Source organism: Bubalus bubalis, chromosome X (genome assembly GCF_019923935.1).
Source record: "Bubalus bubalis isolate 160015118507 breed Murrah chromosome X, NDDB_SH_1, whole genome shotgun sequence".
NCBI lineage: Eukaryota > Metazoa > Chordata > Mammalia > Artiodactyla > Bovidae > Bubalus > Bubalus bubalis.
The window spans coordinates 40,827,241-40,845,285 of NC_059181.1; the positions used below are offsets into that span (position 1 = coordinate 40,827,241).

Sequence of the window (18,045 nt, forward strand, 5' to 3'; positions counted from 1 at the left end):
TATGGTACAACATGGGCGAACCTCAAGGATATTATGCTAAACAAAATAAGCCAGGCATAAAAAGCCAAATACTGTATGATTTGACTCAGATGAATTATCTAGAGTATTGAAAACCACAGAAAGTAGAAAGGTAGTTGCCAAGGGTGAGGGTAGAGAGAGGAGGGGTTCTTGTTTAGTGGACACAGAATTTCAGTTTTGCAAGATGAAAAATTTCTAGATACAAACATAACAATAAGTATATTTAGCACCACTGAAGCATATAAATATACTTACACAACATAAATATAACAATATAAGTATATTTGCACAATATATTTAACACCACTAAACTATACATTTAAAAATAGTTAAGGTAGTTAATTTATGTGCTTTTTTACACCTGCCTTCCCCACATGAAATTCCTCCCAGACCAATACAGTAATGATCTTCCTTCTCAGAAGTTCTAGGGGGAAGTAAGAGCTACAAAATGTTTTTATTCTAGCAATTTAAAAATACTCCATCCCATGTGTCAAATTTATAACTAAGAGCACTGGAGAATATGATGTTTAGGAGAGAGAATGTACTCCAAGATAATTAAAATTGTTAGATAAAGCCCAATGAGTTAAATATTATTTAGTGCAAAATAAACAGTTGCAGTGCAATAATTATGGGGAGGATAAGACCTAACTTTTCTTCATTTCAGATGACAACAACCAAAAAAAAGGGGAAATGTGATTAAACTGCAGGGCCAGCAGTTACATAGATGGACATATAGTGGTTAAACACTGGACTAGGACCAAAAACACTCCCTGCAGAGTAATTTCACTATTTTCTTTAAAATATAGGAGATATTTCAATCTACTTGGGAGAGTTTATCAAGGAGAGAATACTATTACAAATTTCATCTAATCCTAAAATTATAAGATTCTGTTAGAAAATAAATCCAAGGTCTTAATTAAGGGAATACATAAAATACACTAAGTAACACTTTAAATAATAGAACGATTCATTACTCATGTTACTATAATGCAATACAGGAATGCTATTTTATGTTGATTGCCAGTTTCTAAAATGAATCCAGAAAGAGAAATTAAATGCTTATGCTTTAAAGGTCCAGACAGCATATGACGTATCATTACTTAGGAAAAACAGAAAATGAATATTTTAGCTTAGAATTTATAGACTTCTTTATTTGGGGGGGAGAGGAGGGAAAACTTTTCATAATTGTCAAGGTGGAAGGTATTCATGTAAAAGATACAAGCAATTTCCTAAAGTTAAGTGTTGATTGAGCTTAAAGATAAAAGTTTTGCATAGTGGTGAAGTTCTTAATATTTTCACAGGGAGTCTAAGGGTTGTCATATTGAAAAAAGAAAGGAGAAAAATACACCTATTACCACATTCAAATATATTAAAAAAGACAAACCCAACCAATTGCACCACAACCGGATGGAGGAACCCAGCTGACACACCAAGACAAGTCTGTGTGTAGGGAAGCTTGGGGATCAGCTCCTTTTACTTCAGGAGAGCCTGAACTGTGAGTATGCCTTGATTTCAACTGCATAAATGATCTTTTTTGAAGTTACATTTTGGTGATCTGAATAATAAAAATGAAACCTGCTTCATGGGTGACTAGCAATGCTTTGCTTCCAGAACTCTGAGCAAACTGCTTGAACGATACCACTGCCTTGACTTGACTTAAAATGAGGCCATATCTTCTTTAGGATATGCGATCTTTAAGATCATACTATCAATATGGTCACATTGTTTGTACTATGTTTTGTATCCTGGACAAAGACTTGCAGATCTACTTGAATCGATTAAGTTATTTTCATATGCAACACACTTTATTTCCAGTGTATTATAAGTACCTTTTAAGTTCTGCTGACTCCCTACTTTTAATGATAGTATTTTCTTTATTATATGGCTTCTATTTTATGGTCATTACCAGATCAATTAAAATTTAAGTTTCATGTTTCAGAGGTTACTATGGTGAATATTAGAGAAAAGAAAAAGCAAAATACACTTTAGTCAATGCACTTAAATTTAAAAAAATGTTTTAACCACCGTTAAATTGATAACAAAATCTTATGTACTACTAATAGTATTCTTTCCAAAATGACATGCTTTTTAATTTTCATTTTGTATGCAGCAATTAGTGCAATTTTTAAAGCATGGCCTGAGTGATTCAGTGGATATCACGTCAAACCACAAATGTGAAAGGCTGATAGCACTGCCAAATAGGTATGTATTTTCTATGTGATGTTTTCACAAACATAACCAAACTGCATTTTTATACATGAATTTATTATATGGGAATAATTTTCACTGGTATTTTGTTAGCTATAAATTCGGAAAAGCTTCAACTACCTTTTACCATTTATTTTTGGTTGTGCTGGGTCTCTGTCATTTTGTGTGGGCTTTCTCTAACGGTGGTGTGCGGGCTTCTCATTGCCGTGGCTTCTGTAGTTGCAGAGCACAGGCTCTAGGCACATGGGCTTCAGTGGCTGCAGCTCGCAGTAGCTGTTCCTTGCGGGCCCTAGAAGGGGCAGGCTTCAGTACTTGTGGCATACGGGCTCAGGAGTTGTGGCTCGGGGGCGCTAGAGTGTGGGCTCAGTAGTTGTGGGGCATGAGTTTAGTTGCCCCATGGCATGTGCAATCCTCTTGGACTAGGAATTGAACCTATGTCCCCTGCAATGGCAGGTAGATTCTTATCCTCTGTGCTACCAGAGAAGTCCCCCCAAACTGCATTTAAAAAGCTTTTGCTCATTGGAGGCTACAGTGGAATCTTGAGTCCTGCCCCCCAGTACAGAAGTTCCTATAGCAGCCAGTTGAAAAATTACTGGCCCAGAAAGGTGGTGCTAGTGGGTACAGTGCAGCACTAATAACAGGGTTGCAAACGTCAGGATTTGTCAAGTAATACCATTAAAAACCATTAACCATCTACTATCAAAAAACCACAGTGACCACTTCACACAAGTCACAACTCATATCCACTGGGAAATTGGTCCACTCTGTGAATGTAGTGATTTGTTTCTTATCTTCACTGGCCATTCTTAACAAATCAAGTAAGTAGTTTTGAAAACATCAGTAAATGGCCTTGGGAACAGAAAGTGACTGGCACATTGTAAAGGAGACAGAAATCAGCCATTAAGTTCAAAATGGAATCTAATCTGTTAATTCATTAATAAATGACAACACTAGCCATTCAATATAGGCTTCTAAATGATGGATATTATTAGTATTAAAAAATACATTGTTCTCTTTGAGCTTGAAAGTGCAGCAAAACAAGGAAGGTTTATTGGTAATCTTACTCAATTATTATTTATTTTATCTGCAGATTGGAGCTGAGGCAAATGGTTTCAGGCTTTGTGCTAAATGGCTTTCTAGAAACATCTTGATCATGGCTATCAGGCCTAGAAATAAGTTTGAAAGACATACTCTGGAGGAAAATCTGCTCAGCATTCTGAGAATTTCAGCAAACTCTGGACTGACTGACTTATTTTCATGAACATAGCAAACAAAAAGATTAGTACCTTTTCCAAAGAGGTAAATTTAGGTGACATAATCTTTCCTTAAAATTGCTAGTGTGGATAATGTTAAAGGAATCATATCAAAGTATTGCTGACAGAACTCATCATTAATAAAGAAAATGCTGATCATTTGGGATTAGGAGGAGCGAGGTTTGGTGAAACGGATCACTGGCTCTGAAAGTCAGACGGATGTGTGGTCATGGGTAGCAATCATGAATATCTTTATTTTTCATTAATACCTCCCTCACAAAGTTATTATAAGGATTATGTAAATGAAATAATATAAATACTCTTATTAACACACTGCCTGGTACACAGCAAATGCTAAATAAATATTACTTACCGGTTCAGTCATCTAGCTCGAGGGTTCAATTCTGACTGTACATTAGAATGCCCTGAGGAGCTTTTAGTGGAAACCATTGCTTGGAGCCCATTCCAGACCAGTTAAATCAGAAGATCTAGGGAGGGGACCAGGCATTGGTATCTTTAAAAAGCCATCAAGAGGATTCTAATACGTAGCCAGGACTGAGAGTTACTGAGAGTCTCTTCTACAAAGTACCCAATCATGGTAGTCTCAAAAAATCTCTGGTGGTAAGACCCTTACTACTTCCCAAGATAGACGGTTTCATTCTAAAAAAGTATTTCCTTAAAAGGAGACAACATCTGTTTTGGCATTTTTACTCACTGGTCCTTGTTCTGCTTTCGGGAGACATACAACACAAGGTGCAATCCTTTTCTCCACGGCCTTGAACGCATTCCCATCTCCAGGTGCCTGTTTCCTTCCACTTGTTCCTTGCTCTTCCCCACCCCCACCCCCCACTGGCTCTGTGGCCTTCTCTTAGTGTGCTGCTGAGGATGAAACCCTGTACTCAGGGTCAAACCTTACCAGCTGAGGACAGAACTGGATTAGTAGGACAGTCTTCATTTAAGACACTCCATAGGCATGAAGTCAACCAAGGACAGGTTAGTTTTTGTTGCAGCCACATCACACAATGGATATGGCAACTGCAGTCAACTACAACTGTGTTTCTGTTAATGGAGCTAACGCCCTTCCTGTACTTGAACAGTCGATTTTAATATCCACATGTAGGACTTCACACACTTTTTGAGTAAATCCCCTCTTTCATTCAACAGCATTTATTGTGCTAGGCACTTGGTACACAGAGGCAAATTAAGCAGACTTGTTTCCTAACTCTTTTGTTCAGTTGCTCGGTCGTGTCCGACTCTTTGCAACTCCATGGACTGCAGCACGCCAGGCTTCCCTGTCCCTCACCATCTCCCGGAGTCTGCCCAAGTTCATGGCCATTGAATGAGTGATGCCATCCAACCATCTCATCCTCTGTCGCCCTCTAATGGAGTTTAAAATACAGCAATGGAGAAAATAAAAGAAAAAAACAAAAAACCCCTCTACAGTTTTCAAAGTTATTTCAGCTATCTGAGCTCTCAAAATCACGTCACCTGTCATGCCTCAGCTCACTTTCATCAGTGGCCGTGAGCTGTTTCTACCTGAGCCTCAGTCATCTCCCTATGTGACCACGTAACACAGGTCCCTCTCCAGGGGCCCTTCTCTTCCTGGTAATCTACATTGCACACTCAGCTCCATTTTTGGCAGCCTGCCATTCTTCCTAGATTGCCTTTTCCTTTTTAGAATTTCAGATGACCAGAAACACGCCTGTAAGTTTCTAACAACTTTGTGAAATCTGGCTCCCTGCAGTTGAGACACACAAAAGACTGAACTCGGTCCTCTTGCCTCCCTCCCTCTGTTGTTCTGAGCCCTGCACTTTGGGGACAGGCTGTCATCAGGGATTACATAACTTCCTCTTCACCAGTCAGTTCCCCTTCCGAGGATTCAATTTCCCTCTTTACAAAAATTTAAACTGGAATTTCATGCTCTACTAAAATGGTTGCTTCTGGATGAAATTTGGGTAGAGTTTTAAGAAGGGCTAAGTTCTTTCAAATTTTTTTCTCTGCGTATAATGTCAAATCAGGAAATGAATTACAGTAATTCAAATCTACTTTACAGCTTTCAAAGTTTGAATGCACACTCCTGAAAAGATATTTTCCAAGAGCAGGGTCTCTGTCATATTCACCTTCATTTTATAAGCAGTATTTAGGAGGTGCTAAATATTAGGAGGGTAAAGAAACATCAACAACCTCAGATATGTGGATGATACCATTCTAATGGCAGAAAGTGAAGAGGAACTAAAGAGTCTCTGGACGAGGGTAAAGAAGGAGAGTGAAAAGAGCCGGCTTAAAACTAAATATTAAAAAAACTAAGATCATGGCATCCAGCCCCACTGCTGCTGCTGCTGCTAAGTCGCTTCAGTCGTGTCCGACTCTATGCGACCCCATAGACGTCTGGCAGCCCACCAGGCTCCCCCCGTCCCTGGGATTCTCCAGGCAAGAACGCTGGAGTGGGTTGCCATTTCCTTCTCCAGTGCATGAAAGTGAAAAGTGAAAGTGAAGTCGCTCAGTCGTGTCCGACTCTCAGCGACCCCATGGACTGCAGCCGACTAGGCTCCTCCATCCATGGGATTTTCCAGGCAAGAGTACTGGAGTGGGGTGCCATTGCCTGGCAAATAGAGGGTGAAAGGTGGAAGCACTGACAGATTTCCTCTTCTTGGGCTCTAAAATCACTGTGGATAGTGACTGCAGCCATGAAATCAGAAGACATTTGCTTCTTGGCAGGAAAGCTGTGACAAACCTAGACAGTGTGTTGAAAGCAGAGACATAACTCTCATGACAAAGGTCCATAAAGTCAGGGCTATGGTCTTCCCACTGGTAACGTACTGTTGTGGGAGCTGGACCGTAAAAAAGGCAGAGTGCAAAAGAATTAATGCCTTCGAACTATGGTGCTGGAGTCCCTTGGATAGCAAGGAGATCAAACCAGTCAATCTTAAGGGAGATCAACTCTGAATACTCACTGGAAGGACTGATGCTGAAGCTGAAACTCCAGTATTTTGGTCATCTGATGCGAACAGCTGACTTATTGGAAAAGTCCCTGATACTGGGAAAGATTGATGGCAGGAGAAGAGGGTGTCAGAGGATGAGATGGCTGGATGGCATCACCGATGCAATGGACATGAACTTCGGCAAACTCTGGGAGATGGTGAGGGACGAAGGGGCCTGATCCATGCTGCAGTCCATGGGGTCACAAAGAGTCGGACATGACTGGGCAACTGAATAAAAACAGTGGTAAACAACCCGCCTGCCAATGAAGGAGACATAAGAGATGTTCGGTCCCCGGGTTGGGAAGATCCCTTGGAGAAAGTAATGGCTACCCACTCCAGTCTTCTTGCCTGGAGAAACCTATGGATAGAGGAGACTGGCAGACTACAGTCCATAGGGATGTAAAGAATCAGACATGACTGGAGTGACTTAGCATGAGATATTCACCAAAATGAAATTAATCAAAAAGTGGTGTTTTAAATCTGTCACTGAACACTTGTATATGCCAGGGTAAACAAAAGAACAGTTTTGTTGTTTGTAGAATGCATTTCTTTCATTTCTACAAACAAAAAAACTAAGGCTTAGAAAAGGTTATTTTATTGACTGAAGGTCACAGAGTTAGTTAGGTCTCATTTTGATATGAGACCCTGAATGTCTGTTATACCTGCTAAGAAGCTTCTGTAATGAAGTATGGCAGTCATTCTAAGAAAGAGATGCGATGAGACCCCCTAGAATCCTATCCTCCCATCTTCTCTTTATGATGACCTCTCAGACTGAGCTCTTCAGAGCTGCCAATGCCCAACAAAGAGCAGGTAACAAATAGCATTGCTATCATGGTCTGCTGCCACAGACAAGTGGAATTCACACACTACCAACAGTCCCAAACGCCCTAGCCCACAGACTATGTCAACTGCAGGTACTTGCTTTCAAAATCTTGGATTGCACGTCCTCTTTCCTATTTACATTGCCACTCTATGCTTCTAGGTCAGTGGACTCTCCAATCTGACTCTCTGGCGGCCATCATCACCTGTCTTGGTTTTGTTTGGTACTTTGCTCTCCTGTGCAAATGTTGCGAGTCTACCTAACCAGGCAAGTGCTGTGCTCTATTGGTCTGTTATATTAATTGCACACCCCTGTAGGCAAGTGATTTTAATACCTTCAATGAGGTGTTAGATTGAAAAAGAAATTTATGACCCTTTCCTCCATTTCTTGGAGAAGGGGATGGCAACCTACTCCAGTATTCTTGTCTGGAGAATCCCTTGGATAGAGGAGCCTGGTGGGCTACATACAGTCCATGGGTCACAGTCGGACATTTTTCAGTGTCTAAAAAATCAACCATTACTATTTGTGCAAAGAGTCAGACACAACTGAGCAGCTATGCTATGCTATGCTATGCTATACTAAGTTGCTTCAGTCGTGTCTGACTCTGTGCGACCCCATAGACGGCAGCCCACCAGGCTCCGCTGTCCCTGGGATTCTCCAGGCAAGAACACTGGAATGGGTTGCCATTTCCTTCTCCAATGAGTGAAAGTGAAAAGTGAAAGTGAAGTCGCTCAGTCGTGTCCAACTCTTAGCGACCCCATGGACTGCAGCCCACCAGGCTCCTCTGTCCATGGATTTTCCAGGCAAGAGTACTGGAGTGGGGTGCCATTGCCTTCTAATACACCTCTATTCCCACTGTGGAATGAGAGACTGCCACAGTCTGTCACATACTACATGGCAATAGGTGCCAAAATGAATGAATGAATGAATGCCATCTATGAGGGACAGAGTCAAGGCAGGAAACTGGATAGGGGTCAGCAGTGGGTTCAGCTCACTCATGTCTTACTCATGTCTCACTCATGTCTTCACTTTAGGGAAACTGACAACTCATCTTTGAAAAATATGAGCTGTCATCTCTATCTCCATTTCTATTCCCATCCCAGCTTCCCCAAGAAAAGACAAGTCCATAGTTCAGTTGATTTTAATATAATAACAGACCTTGAACACTGACCATAGGATAGAAAAGGTTAGTGTAGGATGCTCCAACAGCTTCTACACTATGTGCTGCTTGTCTTGTGATACCATAATGCTCCTGCATAGACTGTGCAGATATCTACATGGGCCAAAGTAGGATAAAAGAAAAGTTTCTTACAATGTCTGAAAAATCAATCATTTACTATTTGTGCTTTGAGCTAAAGTATTGTTACAAACGTAACGACAACTCACTCAATGTTTGGCATTCTGTTGTAGGAAACATCTGAGAACATAAAAGCTACACTCAAGGAACATGTCCTTTTAGCACCTTCACTTTTTGATCCCTCCAGAAGAGAATGAGAAGTCAGATGGTGACGATGACGACAACTTCAGTCAGCAGCTGGTCTTGCTCCTCCAAAGGAGTGCACTTTAATTATAGCGTTCAATCACCACACAATGTCTCAGGAGCATCAAATTTTACTGCCTGCTCCATGGATGAAAAATTACTCTCCAGTGTGTTAATAACATTCTACTCTGTTATTTTCATCATGGGGCTGGTTGGAAACATAATTGCCCTCTATGTATTCCTGGGTATCCACCGCAAAAGAAATTCCATTCAGATTTACCTACTCAATGTAGCCATTGCAGACCTCTTACTTATCTTCTGCCTCCCCTTCCGAATAATGTATCACATTAATCAAAACAAGTGGACACTAGGTGTGATTCTTTGCAAGGTTGTGGGAACACTATTTTATATGAACATGTATATTAGCATTATTTTGCTTGGATTCATCAGTTTGGATCGTTATATCAAAATTAATCGGTCTATCCAACAACGGAAGGCAATAACAACCAAGCAGAGTATTTATGTTTGCTGTATAGTATGGGTAATTGCTCTTGCTGGATTTTTAACTATGATTGTTTTAACCCTTAAGAAAGGAGGTCATAATTCCACGATGTGCTTCCATTACAGAGATAAGGTCAATGCAAAAGGAGAAGCAATTTTTAACTATGTTCTTGTGGTAATGTTCTGGCTCATTTTCCTACTAATCATTCTTTCGTATATTAAGATTGGGAAGAATCTATTGAGGATTTCTAAAAAGAGGTCAAAATTTCCGAATTCTGGTAAATATGCCACTACCGCCCGGAATTCCTTCATTGTGCTTATCATTTTTACTGTATGTTTTGTTCCCTACCACGCCTTCCGATTTGTCTATATTTCTTCACAGCTAAATGTGTCGTCTTGCTATTGGAAGGAAATCGTTCACAAAACCAATGAGATCATGCTGGTTTTCTCATCTTTTAACAGCTGTTTAGATCCAGTCATGTATTTCCTGATGTCCAGTAATATTCGCAAGATAATGTGCCAGCTTCTTTCTAGACGATTTCAAGGGGAAGCGAGCAGGAGTGAAAGTACTTCAGAATTTAAACCAGGATACTCCCTACATGATACATCTGCCGTGGCTAAAATTCAGACTACTTCTTAAAGCACTTATGTTGAACATATGAAAAAGTGATAAAATGCAGCCTAATTCCCTGAAGAACAAAAAATCATGAAACAAAGCTCAGGTCTTCCTGAAGTTCTTTGCTTATCTGTCATATTTCATTTGCTTGATTGTAGTATATTTCAAGAGGAAGCTCACAGTCATCACTGGAGTACACTTGTATATAAAATCTTTTACAAATATATTGTTAGGCCAATGCTGTTAACATAGATTATAAAATTAACTGAAATTTATGGTTTTGACTATAGAATAATGAAAGAAAACATCATAGTTTCTCAAGTCACTAAAGTAATTATTCAAAATCAAGTACCTAATACTAATTTAAAGTGTGTTTAACAGTTAACTGATTTCAGGACTGACTTAAAATGTCAGAAAATATATGTTCATTGTCATTTGAAAAGCTTGTATAATTTGCCACTGTATTCATTTATGTCTAAGCCTATCAACAGATAAAATGATAATTAATAAAATTCTAACATCTGAAATCAACCTATTATCTATGACTTCTTAGATAAAATGGAAAGAATTTAAATACTGTACAGTAAAAATCAAACGATTGATGAGCTAAAATTCAATAGCCTAGCAACGGGACTTAAAACTGCAACTTACTTAAAACAGATTTATTAGCAATTTAGCCATCTTGGACCGCACAGTTTGGTAAAGTATAATTAAAGATGCATATACCCTATGAGCCAGCAAGTTTACTGCTAGGTATACATCTTACAGAAGCACTGAAACATATACATAAAACACATGTAAAGATGCTCACTGACCTACTGCTCATAATACTAAACAAATGGAAACAACCTAAGTATGAGTATGCATCAGCAAAGGAAGGGAGAAATAAACTACATCTGCATGCATCAACATGGAGAATTCTCAAAAATAACATTGAATAAAAAACAAACAAAAACTGCAAAGGGTATCTACCATAAGAAATAATTTATGTAAAATACAAAACCATGTTCATATTCTTTACAGATCTATACATATGCAATAAAAATATAAAACATATGTGGTAGCACAAACATATACACCAATTTGAAGTTAATGGTTACATCTGTAGAGATTTGAAGCAAACATGGCAAATTATTAATAATGTTTGTTAAGCCTGTGTGATTGGAGAAGGAAATGGCAACCCATTCCAGTGTTCTTGCCTGGAGAATCTCAGGGACGGGGGAGCCTGGTGGCTGCCGTCTATGGGGTCACACAGAGTCGGACACGACTGAAGTGACTTAGCATAGCATAGCATAGCATAAGCCTGTGTGGTGGTACATGAGTGTTATGTTATTTCTGGTATATATCTCAGTGTTTAAAATATTTCATAACAATACAGAAAACCTGTAGAATACAATTAAAAGCAAATTCTGAAATTTTCATGTACATTAAAAAATAACTAGAGAGTAAACTAAGAGAAAGGGTCCTTATATTCTTTTAAAAAATTTTTATTTTACTGAAGTACAGTTGTACATTCTTTTTCATATTCTTTTCCATTATGGTTTATCATAGGATACTGAATATAGTTCCCAGCGCTACGCAGTAGGACCTTATAAATTTTTTATTACTTTGCTTTGACAACATCAACAAATACCAAACTGAAATTGAGTAAGTATGACAATACTGATTTCCTCTCATGTTCTCAAAATAAATTTTTTTTACATTGTTAGTAAACATTTTATATCCCTATGTGTCTCTATTGTAAACATATAGTTTGGTTAAATTACATTATCTATTATTATTACTAGTTAAGGAACATTAAAAGTAACATACGTACTCATAATTCTAGAAGCTTTCTCATTATTTATATTAAATGTGACAATTCCTATAAAGCCCTGCACAATTGCATTATCAAAGAATAAAAAAGTACACCAAGTCAATTCTTGCTATAATATTTGTGTCAAAATAAATATTGATAAAAGTCAACCTATCTATAAGCGCATAACAACAGATGTTATGGTAACCTGAATCCTTATAGTAACCTATACACCTCACAGTAACCTGAATCCTGTAGAATATTTCTACATTTTTAGAAAAACTTGCTAAACTTACCAAATTCAAAGCTATTTATTATATATAATCTTCTATTTCCTATTGAAATACTGTCCCTAGCTCCCCCAAGCCAAGGTTTAGTTCTAGAAGCATACAGAAAAGGGAAATGCAAAAGTATATACGTATCCTCACCTTGCAACAGATCTTCAGAACAAGTCTCTAAATAATATCTCACATATGCAAAACCAAACAAAGGCAAAATTAACTGCCTGGTTGCAAGAGTAAGACCTAAATGCTGAGTATTGCTGTTAGTTTTGGAAAAGTTATTCTGTGCAGAGCTGGGTTTGATGGCAGTTGAATTTCTAAGATCAGGTCAATAGAAGAAGAAAATGATGTTCTAGTACAGAAGGTTTTATTTTCAACTTCTTTTTAAAATAGATTCTTCAGTCCTGCTGATATGAAAGTAGAACTAATATAATTACAGCTCTGTGAAGCAAAGCATTACTGAAAGTTATCCACAAGAGAAAAACAGCATGAAATAGAGTTTTCTCAACAGGCAGCCTGGATTCTGCAGAAACATATTAACAGGCTAATTATTTTCTAGTTTTTTGAAATATGAATGGAAACTTCTTTTAACAGATACTAAATTTTATTCTTATCCTTTATTAATGATGGCACTGCATGGAGCACATGCAAAGATAAACTTATCAGTGGAGCAGAGCTCACATCTCTATGCAGACCCTCAAGGATACATGAGAAGATTACATGCCAAATTAATCTCTCAAAAGGGTAGAAGCAGGAACAAATCAGAGGGAAACCCAAGATTCTTGATGTGCAAGAATCTTGCAAAGTGGGTTTAAAATTTTCTGGGTGACTGATACACTTGCCTCCTTCAGAGAGAATCCCTACAAATAAAGACGACATCACAAAAAGCACTGGGGAAGGAAGAAATCATAAATAGTGCTGCACTTATTGAAAATAGTGTTGTGGTTATTTAAAAGAAAATAAAAAGCCAATTTAGAGATGGTTGGATGGCATCGACAATGGACATGATTTTGAGCAAACTCATGGATGGTGATGGACAGGGTAGATGGTGATGGACAGGGAAGCCTGGCGTGCTGCAGTCCATGGGGTCACAAAGAGTCAGACACGACTGAGCAACTGAACAACAACAACTTGTATCATACCCCTCAACAATTCCAAGTGGATCAGAGTTAAATGTAAATAATGAATGCATTAAAACACTAACTCATCTGTGGAAGGGAGAGGACTTCCTGTTAATAAAATAGAAATAACCATAGGGAAAGATGCATAGTTTTGACTTTAAAAAGTAGACATTTTTGGGGGGCGTCAAAAACTGTAAACAAAAATAAAAGCTAAAGCACAAAGTGGGAAAAAAATTCACAACAGATATGACATTTACTGGAGAGTCTTCTATGTCAGGCACCAAAGGACACCATAAATTTCTAAAGAAACTTGTATTTTTGATCAGAACAAAGTGATTGAATCTCACCATATAATCTGAATTATGTCAACTTGGTTGAGATAGAAACTCTCACAATGGATGATACAGTGTCCTTTTTCATAGATACTTGACCCAGTTGAGAACACAATTCCTCTAAGTGCCTCAGTTTGGTTGTGATTTTCAAATTTAAGATGTGAAGGGCTGGTTTCATGGTGGTTTCACAATAGACCCTATGCTAAAAAGAAGTGCTAGGTTTGTCCTAAACTTCTATTTTGCCCCTTCAAGTTCACATGCAAGGGAGTAGGAAGCAAGGTATTGAATAAAATATATTTGTTGATGTGCCTTTTACTGTGCTGGGTGCTTGACATGCATTAAAATCATTTAATCCTAATTGCATTGTGATGGAAGTATCAACTGCATTTTTCATGAGGCGATGCAAGTTGGTAGACTTTTATTCCATAGGCACTGTCTCTGCTAAAACACTGCTTTTCATTTTGCATTTTATTTTGCCCAAGCAAAACGGTAATTACTGAGATGTCTTCTGTTATTAAAAAAACACATCATACATGGGCATTACCATGTAGTTAGGGCAAAAAATCTGCTATTACTCATCAAAAGTATGTGATATAAAAAAAATCAACATCTTAAAAAACTAGTTTTCTAGCTATCACACATTCATACACTCTGTAAAAGCTCTGCCTGAAATATGGATGATTAAATGGTACAAAAGCAAGTTGAACAGAAGGAGAAAAAAAGAAATCAAATTAAAGCATCTCACCCTTATTAATTTTGCTTCTAGCCCAGGAAATGCACAAAGAACCATCCTAAGATAAGCTTTGGAAAAGGTTTCTAATTATGGTTTGGATACAGGTATTGATGATGCACAGAATCTCTTTTTTGCTTTAGTAAGCCATACAAGCTATTCCAGGGGCAATGGTGAACTGTTAGTTATCCTCTGGTTTGGAGAAGGAAATGGCACCCCACTCCAGTACTCTTGCCTGGAGAATCCCATGGATGGAGGAGCCTGGTGGGCTGCAGTCCACGGGGTCGCAAAGAGTTGGACACAACTGAGCGACTTCGCTTTGGTAATTCCACATATACTCTTCTTTTAGGTATAAAATAGTTCAAACATACAACAAAGCAAAAATACAAAAATACAACGTAACAGGCAGCTAAGCACCCATCAGTGAGATTATGCAGATGTCAAATGTTTGGGCTCTATTCACTTAACTGTTTTTTGTACCTATACATAATCTAAGAAGATATACTAGAGCTCATCTCGAGGTTGCCGCTTGCCTAAAGTTAGTGTATATCTCTCTGGTGTACATGTTTACCCTATTACAACATACGTAGGGAGAAGGTGATGGCAGCCCACTCCAGTACTCTTGCCTGGAAAATCCCATGGATGGAGGAGCCTGGTGGGCTGCAGTCATGGGGTCGCGAAGAGTCGGACATGACCGAGTGACTTCCCTTTCACTTCTCACTTTCATGCACTGGAGAAGGAAATGGCAACCCACTCCAGTGTTCTTGCCTGGAGAATCCCAGGGACAGGGGAGCCTGGTGGGCTGCCGTCTATGGGGTCGCACAGTCGGACACGACTGAAGCGACTTAGCAGCAACATACGTAAGTGGTACGAATAACAATGTACATTAGCTTTTGTTTTAAAAATTTACACAAACAGTATCTTACTAATACACCCTTTTGTAATTTTTTTCACCCAAATTGTGTTTATGTGGATATAGGAAGGTCCCCCTCATTCATCTTCACAGATGCATAGTGTTTATTGTGAGAACAAACAACAGTTTGATTCTCCGTTTCTCCTAACAATGGGCCTTTAGGTGGTTTCCACAGTTTCGTTATTAGAAACCACGTTCAAGTGAAGTCTCCTGCGCGCATGTGTGGAAGTTTTCTATGGCTGACACCGAGAAGTAGAAATGCTTGGTTGTAAAGGGTATACACATCTTCATTTTATTTCACTTGTGACGAACTGCTCTCTAAAGTGATTTTTATCAATTTATACACCTATTCCACCACTAGCAAGATGAGAGTTCCTCTACCCACATCGTCACCAATACTTTAGTTTTATCAGATTTACTAACTTTTGCCAATCTGAGAGGTGCGAAATGGCATCTCCCCAGGGTTTTAATTTGCATTTCCTTGATTACAAGTGAAAAGGAGCAGCAGCATCTCTTTGCCCATTCATGTTTCTTCTTGGGTGAATGATCTATTCATATCTAAACCTCCTTCCCTTTTCCCTATAATGAGTTGCCTGTATTCTTTTTTTCTTTCAAATCATTGACATAATTCTTTAGATATTCTGTATACTAATCTTTGGTTCTTTATATGGGTTGCAAAAAACTTCTACCAGTCTGAGACGTGTCTTTTACTTTGCTTATGGTTTCTTCTGCCAGTCACCACAAGGAAAGGAAGACATTTTCTAATCAATAAATCTAGAGGAACCCTGGCCTTCTGGAATACAGTCACCCTTCAAGGACCAAGCCAAAGAATTTGTAGATAAAATGATCTTATAATCAGACAGCTTAGCATTTCATTCAGTTATAGTACACAGGAGTGCAAATGAGGTGTCCTTTGAGAAGAAAAACGTTTCCTGAGTGTTAACCTACAAAATTCAAACATGTTAGTATAGACATGCAAATTATTTTAGAGGGATAGAAAGTCTCCTAGACCAGGAGTAGATCTGTTAAATGTATCAACATATTTAAAGAAAGAACTGGCCATTCACTAGCAGGTGAGAGAAACTTGGAAGAAAAAGTGAGGTGGAGACTATGAAGATGTTGGTATTGCCCATCCGGACCGAGTCCAGGAGAAAAGTCTTAATCAATGGACCAAGAATATTATCACCCCACTGGTAAGGCCACAGCGAGGATTATGGTGGGGCTGGATCCAATTGGTCTTCTGAGCCTAGTGACATTAAATATTAGATAATGAACTAGGAGGCAGCGTAACAGGCTCATAGGGCAGCTGCTGCAACCAGACTGACTGAGTTCAGTTTCTTGCTTCATCACTTACTAGGTAACCTTGTACAAGCTCTCTTTCCTCTACTGAGAAAATAAGAATAATAGGAATACCTAACTCATAGTGTTGTGAAGGCTAAATGAATGAATACATATTCCTAGCCATTAAGAAACATTCAATGTATGTTACTGAAATACTCAAATGCCAAAAGAAAGGGGAAATATACAAAATGGAATGGTCAGAAGCTTAAGATAAACATCAGAACTACGAATATACACAGTGGAAGCTGACTTGGACCAAATGAGGTGGGGAAAGCGCTTAGAAAGGGCAATTGAGCTTTCACCAACGACAGCAAAGTCCAGGACAAGAGCCGTGCAGACTCGTGCTATTTTGTGCTGGTCAGAACCATATTCTGAAACTTGAGCAAGTAGCAGAGCAGAGGAGAAAGGGGCGGTTTGAAAGAATGGGATTATTTAGCCTTAAAGCAGAAGACTAAAGGAAAGACAGAACAAAACTGTGTGTGTGCAGGTGCATGCATGTGTGTGGCCTCAGTGAGCAAGCAGAAAGAGGACCAGTGAAGGACAGGAGCTGCAAAAGCAGCATGTTTCACCTGACTATAGAGTAGGAAGCCAGTGAGTTACCTGCTAGCAGACCTATTTCATTATAGCATGGATCCTCAGCAGGCTGGGAAGGCAGCATTTGGAGCATTTAATAAGGTTTGGATCTGATGTTCCTAAGATCTCTTTGACAGAAGTTTTGGGTTTTGCCTTCATAATGAGTGGCAACCAGGGGCCACGGGTGATCTTTGTTGGTCCATCAGGCTGTGCCTGTATAGTCATGGCCTCGGGCTCTTCAGATTGTGCGGCTGAGGTGGGGTGGTGCAGAGGAAGGAGGCTGCTTGCTGTATGGTCAGTGGTCCCCAAGCAGTTTTCCAGAACTTTCTTTTGTAGCAGATTTGTTCATTCATTTGTTAATATTCACTGCTAGAGAGACTGCTTAAACTCTATCTAAAATAAATCGCTGGATTCTGGGAGTTTTGTGACATTTGTTATGTTAGGTGCTCATTGTAGGGTAAGAGAATTAGAGAAGGCGAGGTTCGGAAAAAGAATGAGACTGGCACTTTACAGGAACAGATCGCCTTTAATGAGGCGAGAAGGGGCAGCAGTCAGATTAGTGAGCTGTTGCACTAACCCAAGAAAACAATAAGTATATATAGGCATATATGTGGAAATCTACTGTCATAAGGAGGCCTGTTCTTCTCCAAGGTTGTTCAGGTTAGTTATCTCTTAAATGGCTGGGGCAAGGAATTCTGGAGATTGGCCAGAGGCTGGGATCGGCTGGGAGCTGGGTATAATCAACCCTAAGGTCCATTTTTTTCTTGGGGTGAGAGAGTTCTTTGTTTTGCATAGAATGGTGGGGAGGACCCAGAGGGGAGTTTTAACTCCAGGCTATTTTGAGCCGTGTAACTTTCCTTCACTCATGTCTTTGTTTTGTTACTGTCACTTGGCTTTGTTATGTGTAATCAGAGTGGTTGAATAGGTTACCACCTTGCATCCCGAACTGGGAGACAAGACACCTTCACTGTACAACTGCCTCAATGGTATAAACTCAGGTGGGAATGGTAATCACTCTGATGTGTGATTATTTTCAAATGTTATCCAGTGGCAAACTTCTGGACTAAAAGATCTAGATGCCT

General features: G+C 39.1%; 2 protein-coding genes across 3 annotated transcripts in view; one reads left to right on the forward strand and one right to left on the reverse strand.

Annotated features, from left to right (window-relative positions):
• Window positions 1–18,045, reverse strand: part of CASK (calcium/calmodulin dependent serine protein kinase) — a gene marked incomplete in the record, with an annotated part of 361,613 nt that overhangs the window by 128,068 nt on the left and 215,500 nt on the right.
• Window positions 1,292–10,408, forward strand: GPR34 (G protein-coupled receptor 34). 2 transcript variants are annotated; one of them, XM_006048706.3, is made up of 4 exons: window positions 1,293–1,513; window positions 2,129–2,220; window positions 7,443–7,547; window positions 8,691–10,408. In XM_006048706.3, exon 4 carries the CDS (start codon window positions 8,771–8,773, stop codon window positions 9,899–9,901), a length of 1,131 nt encoding a protein of 376 aa, XP_006048768.1. In that variant the 5' UTR covers window positions 1,293–1,513; window positions 2,129–2,220; window positions 7,443–7,547; window positions 8,691–8,770; the 3' UTR covers window positions 9,902–10,408. The 2 variants fall into 2 exon arrangements, with proteins under 2 accessions (XP_006048769.1, XP_006048768.1); XM_006048707.3 differs by lacking the exon at window positions 7,443–7,547 and having other exon boundaries at window positions 1,292–1,513.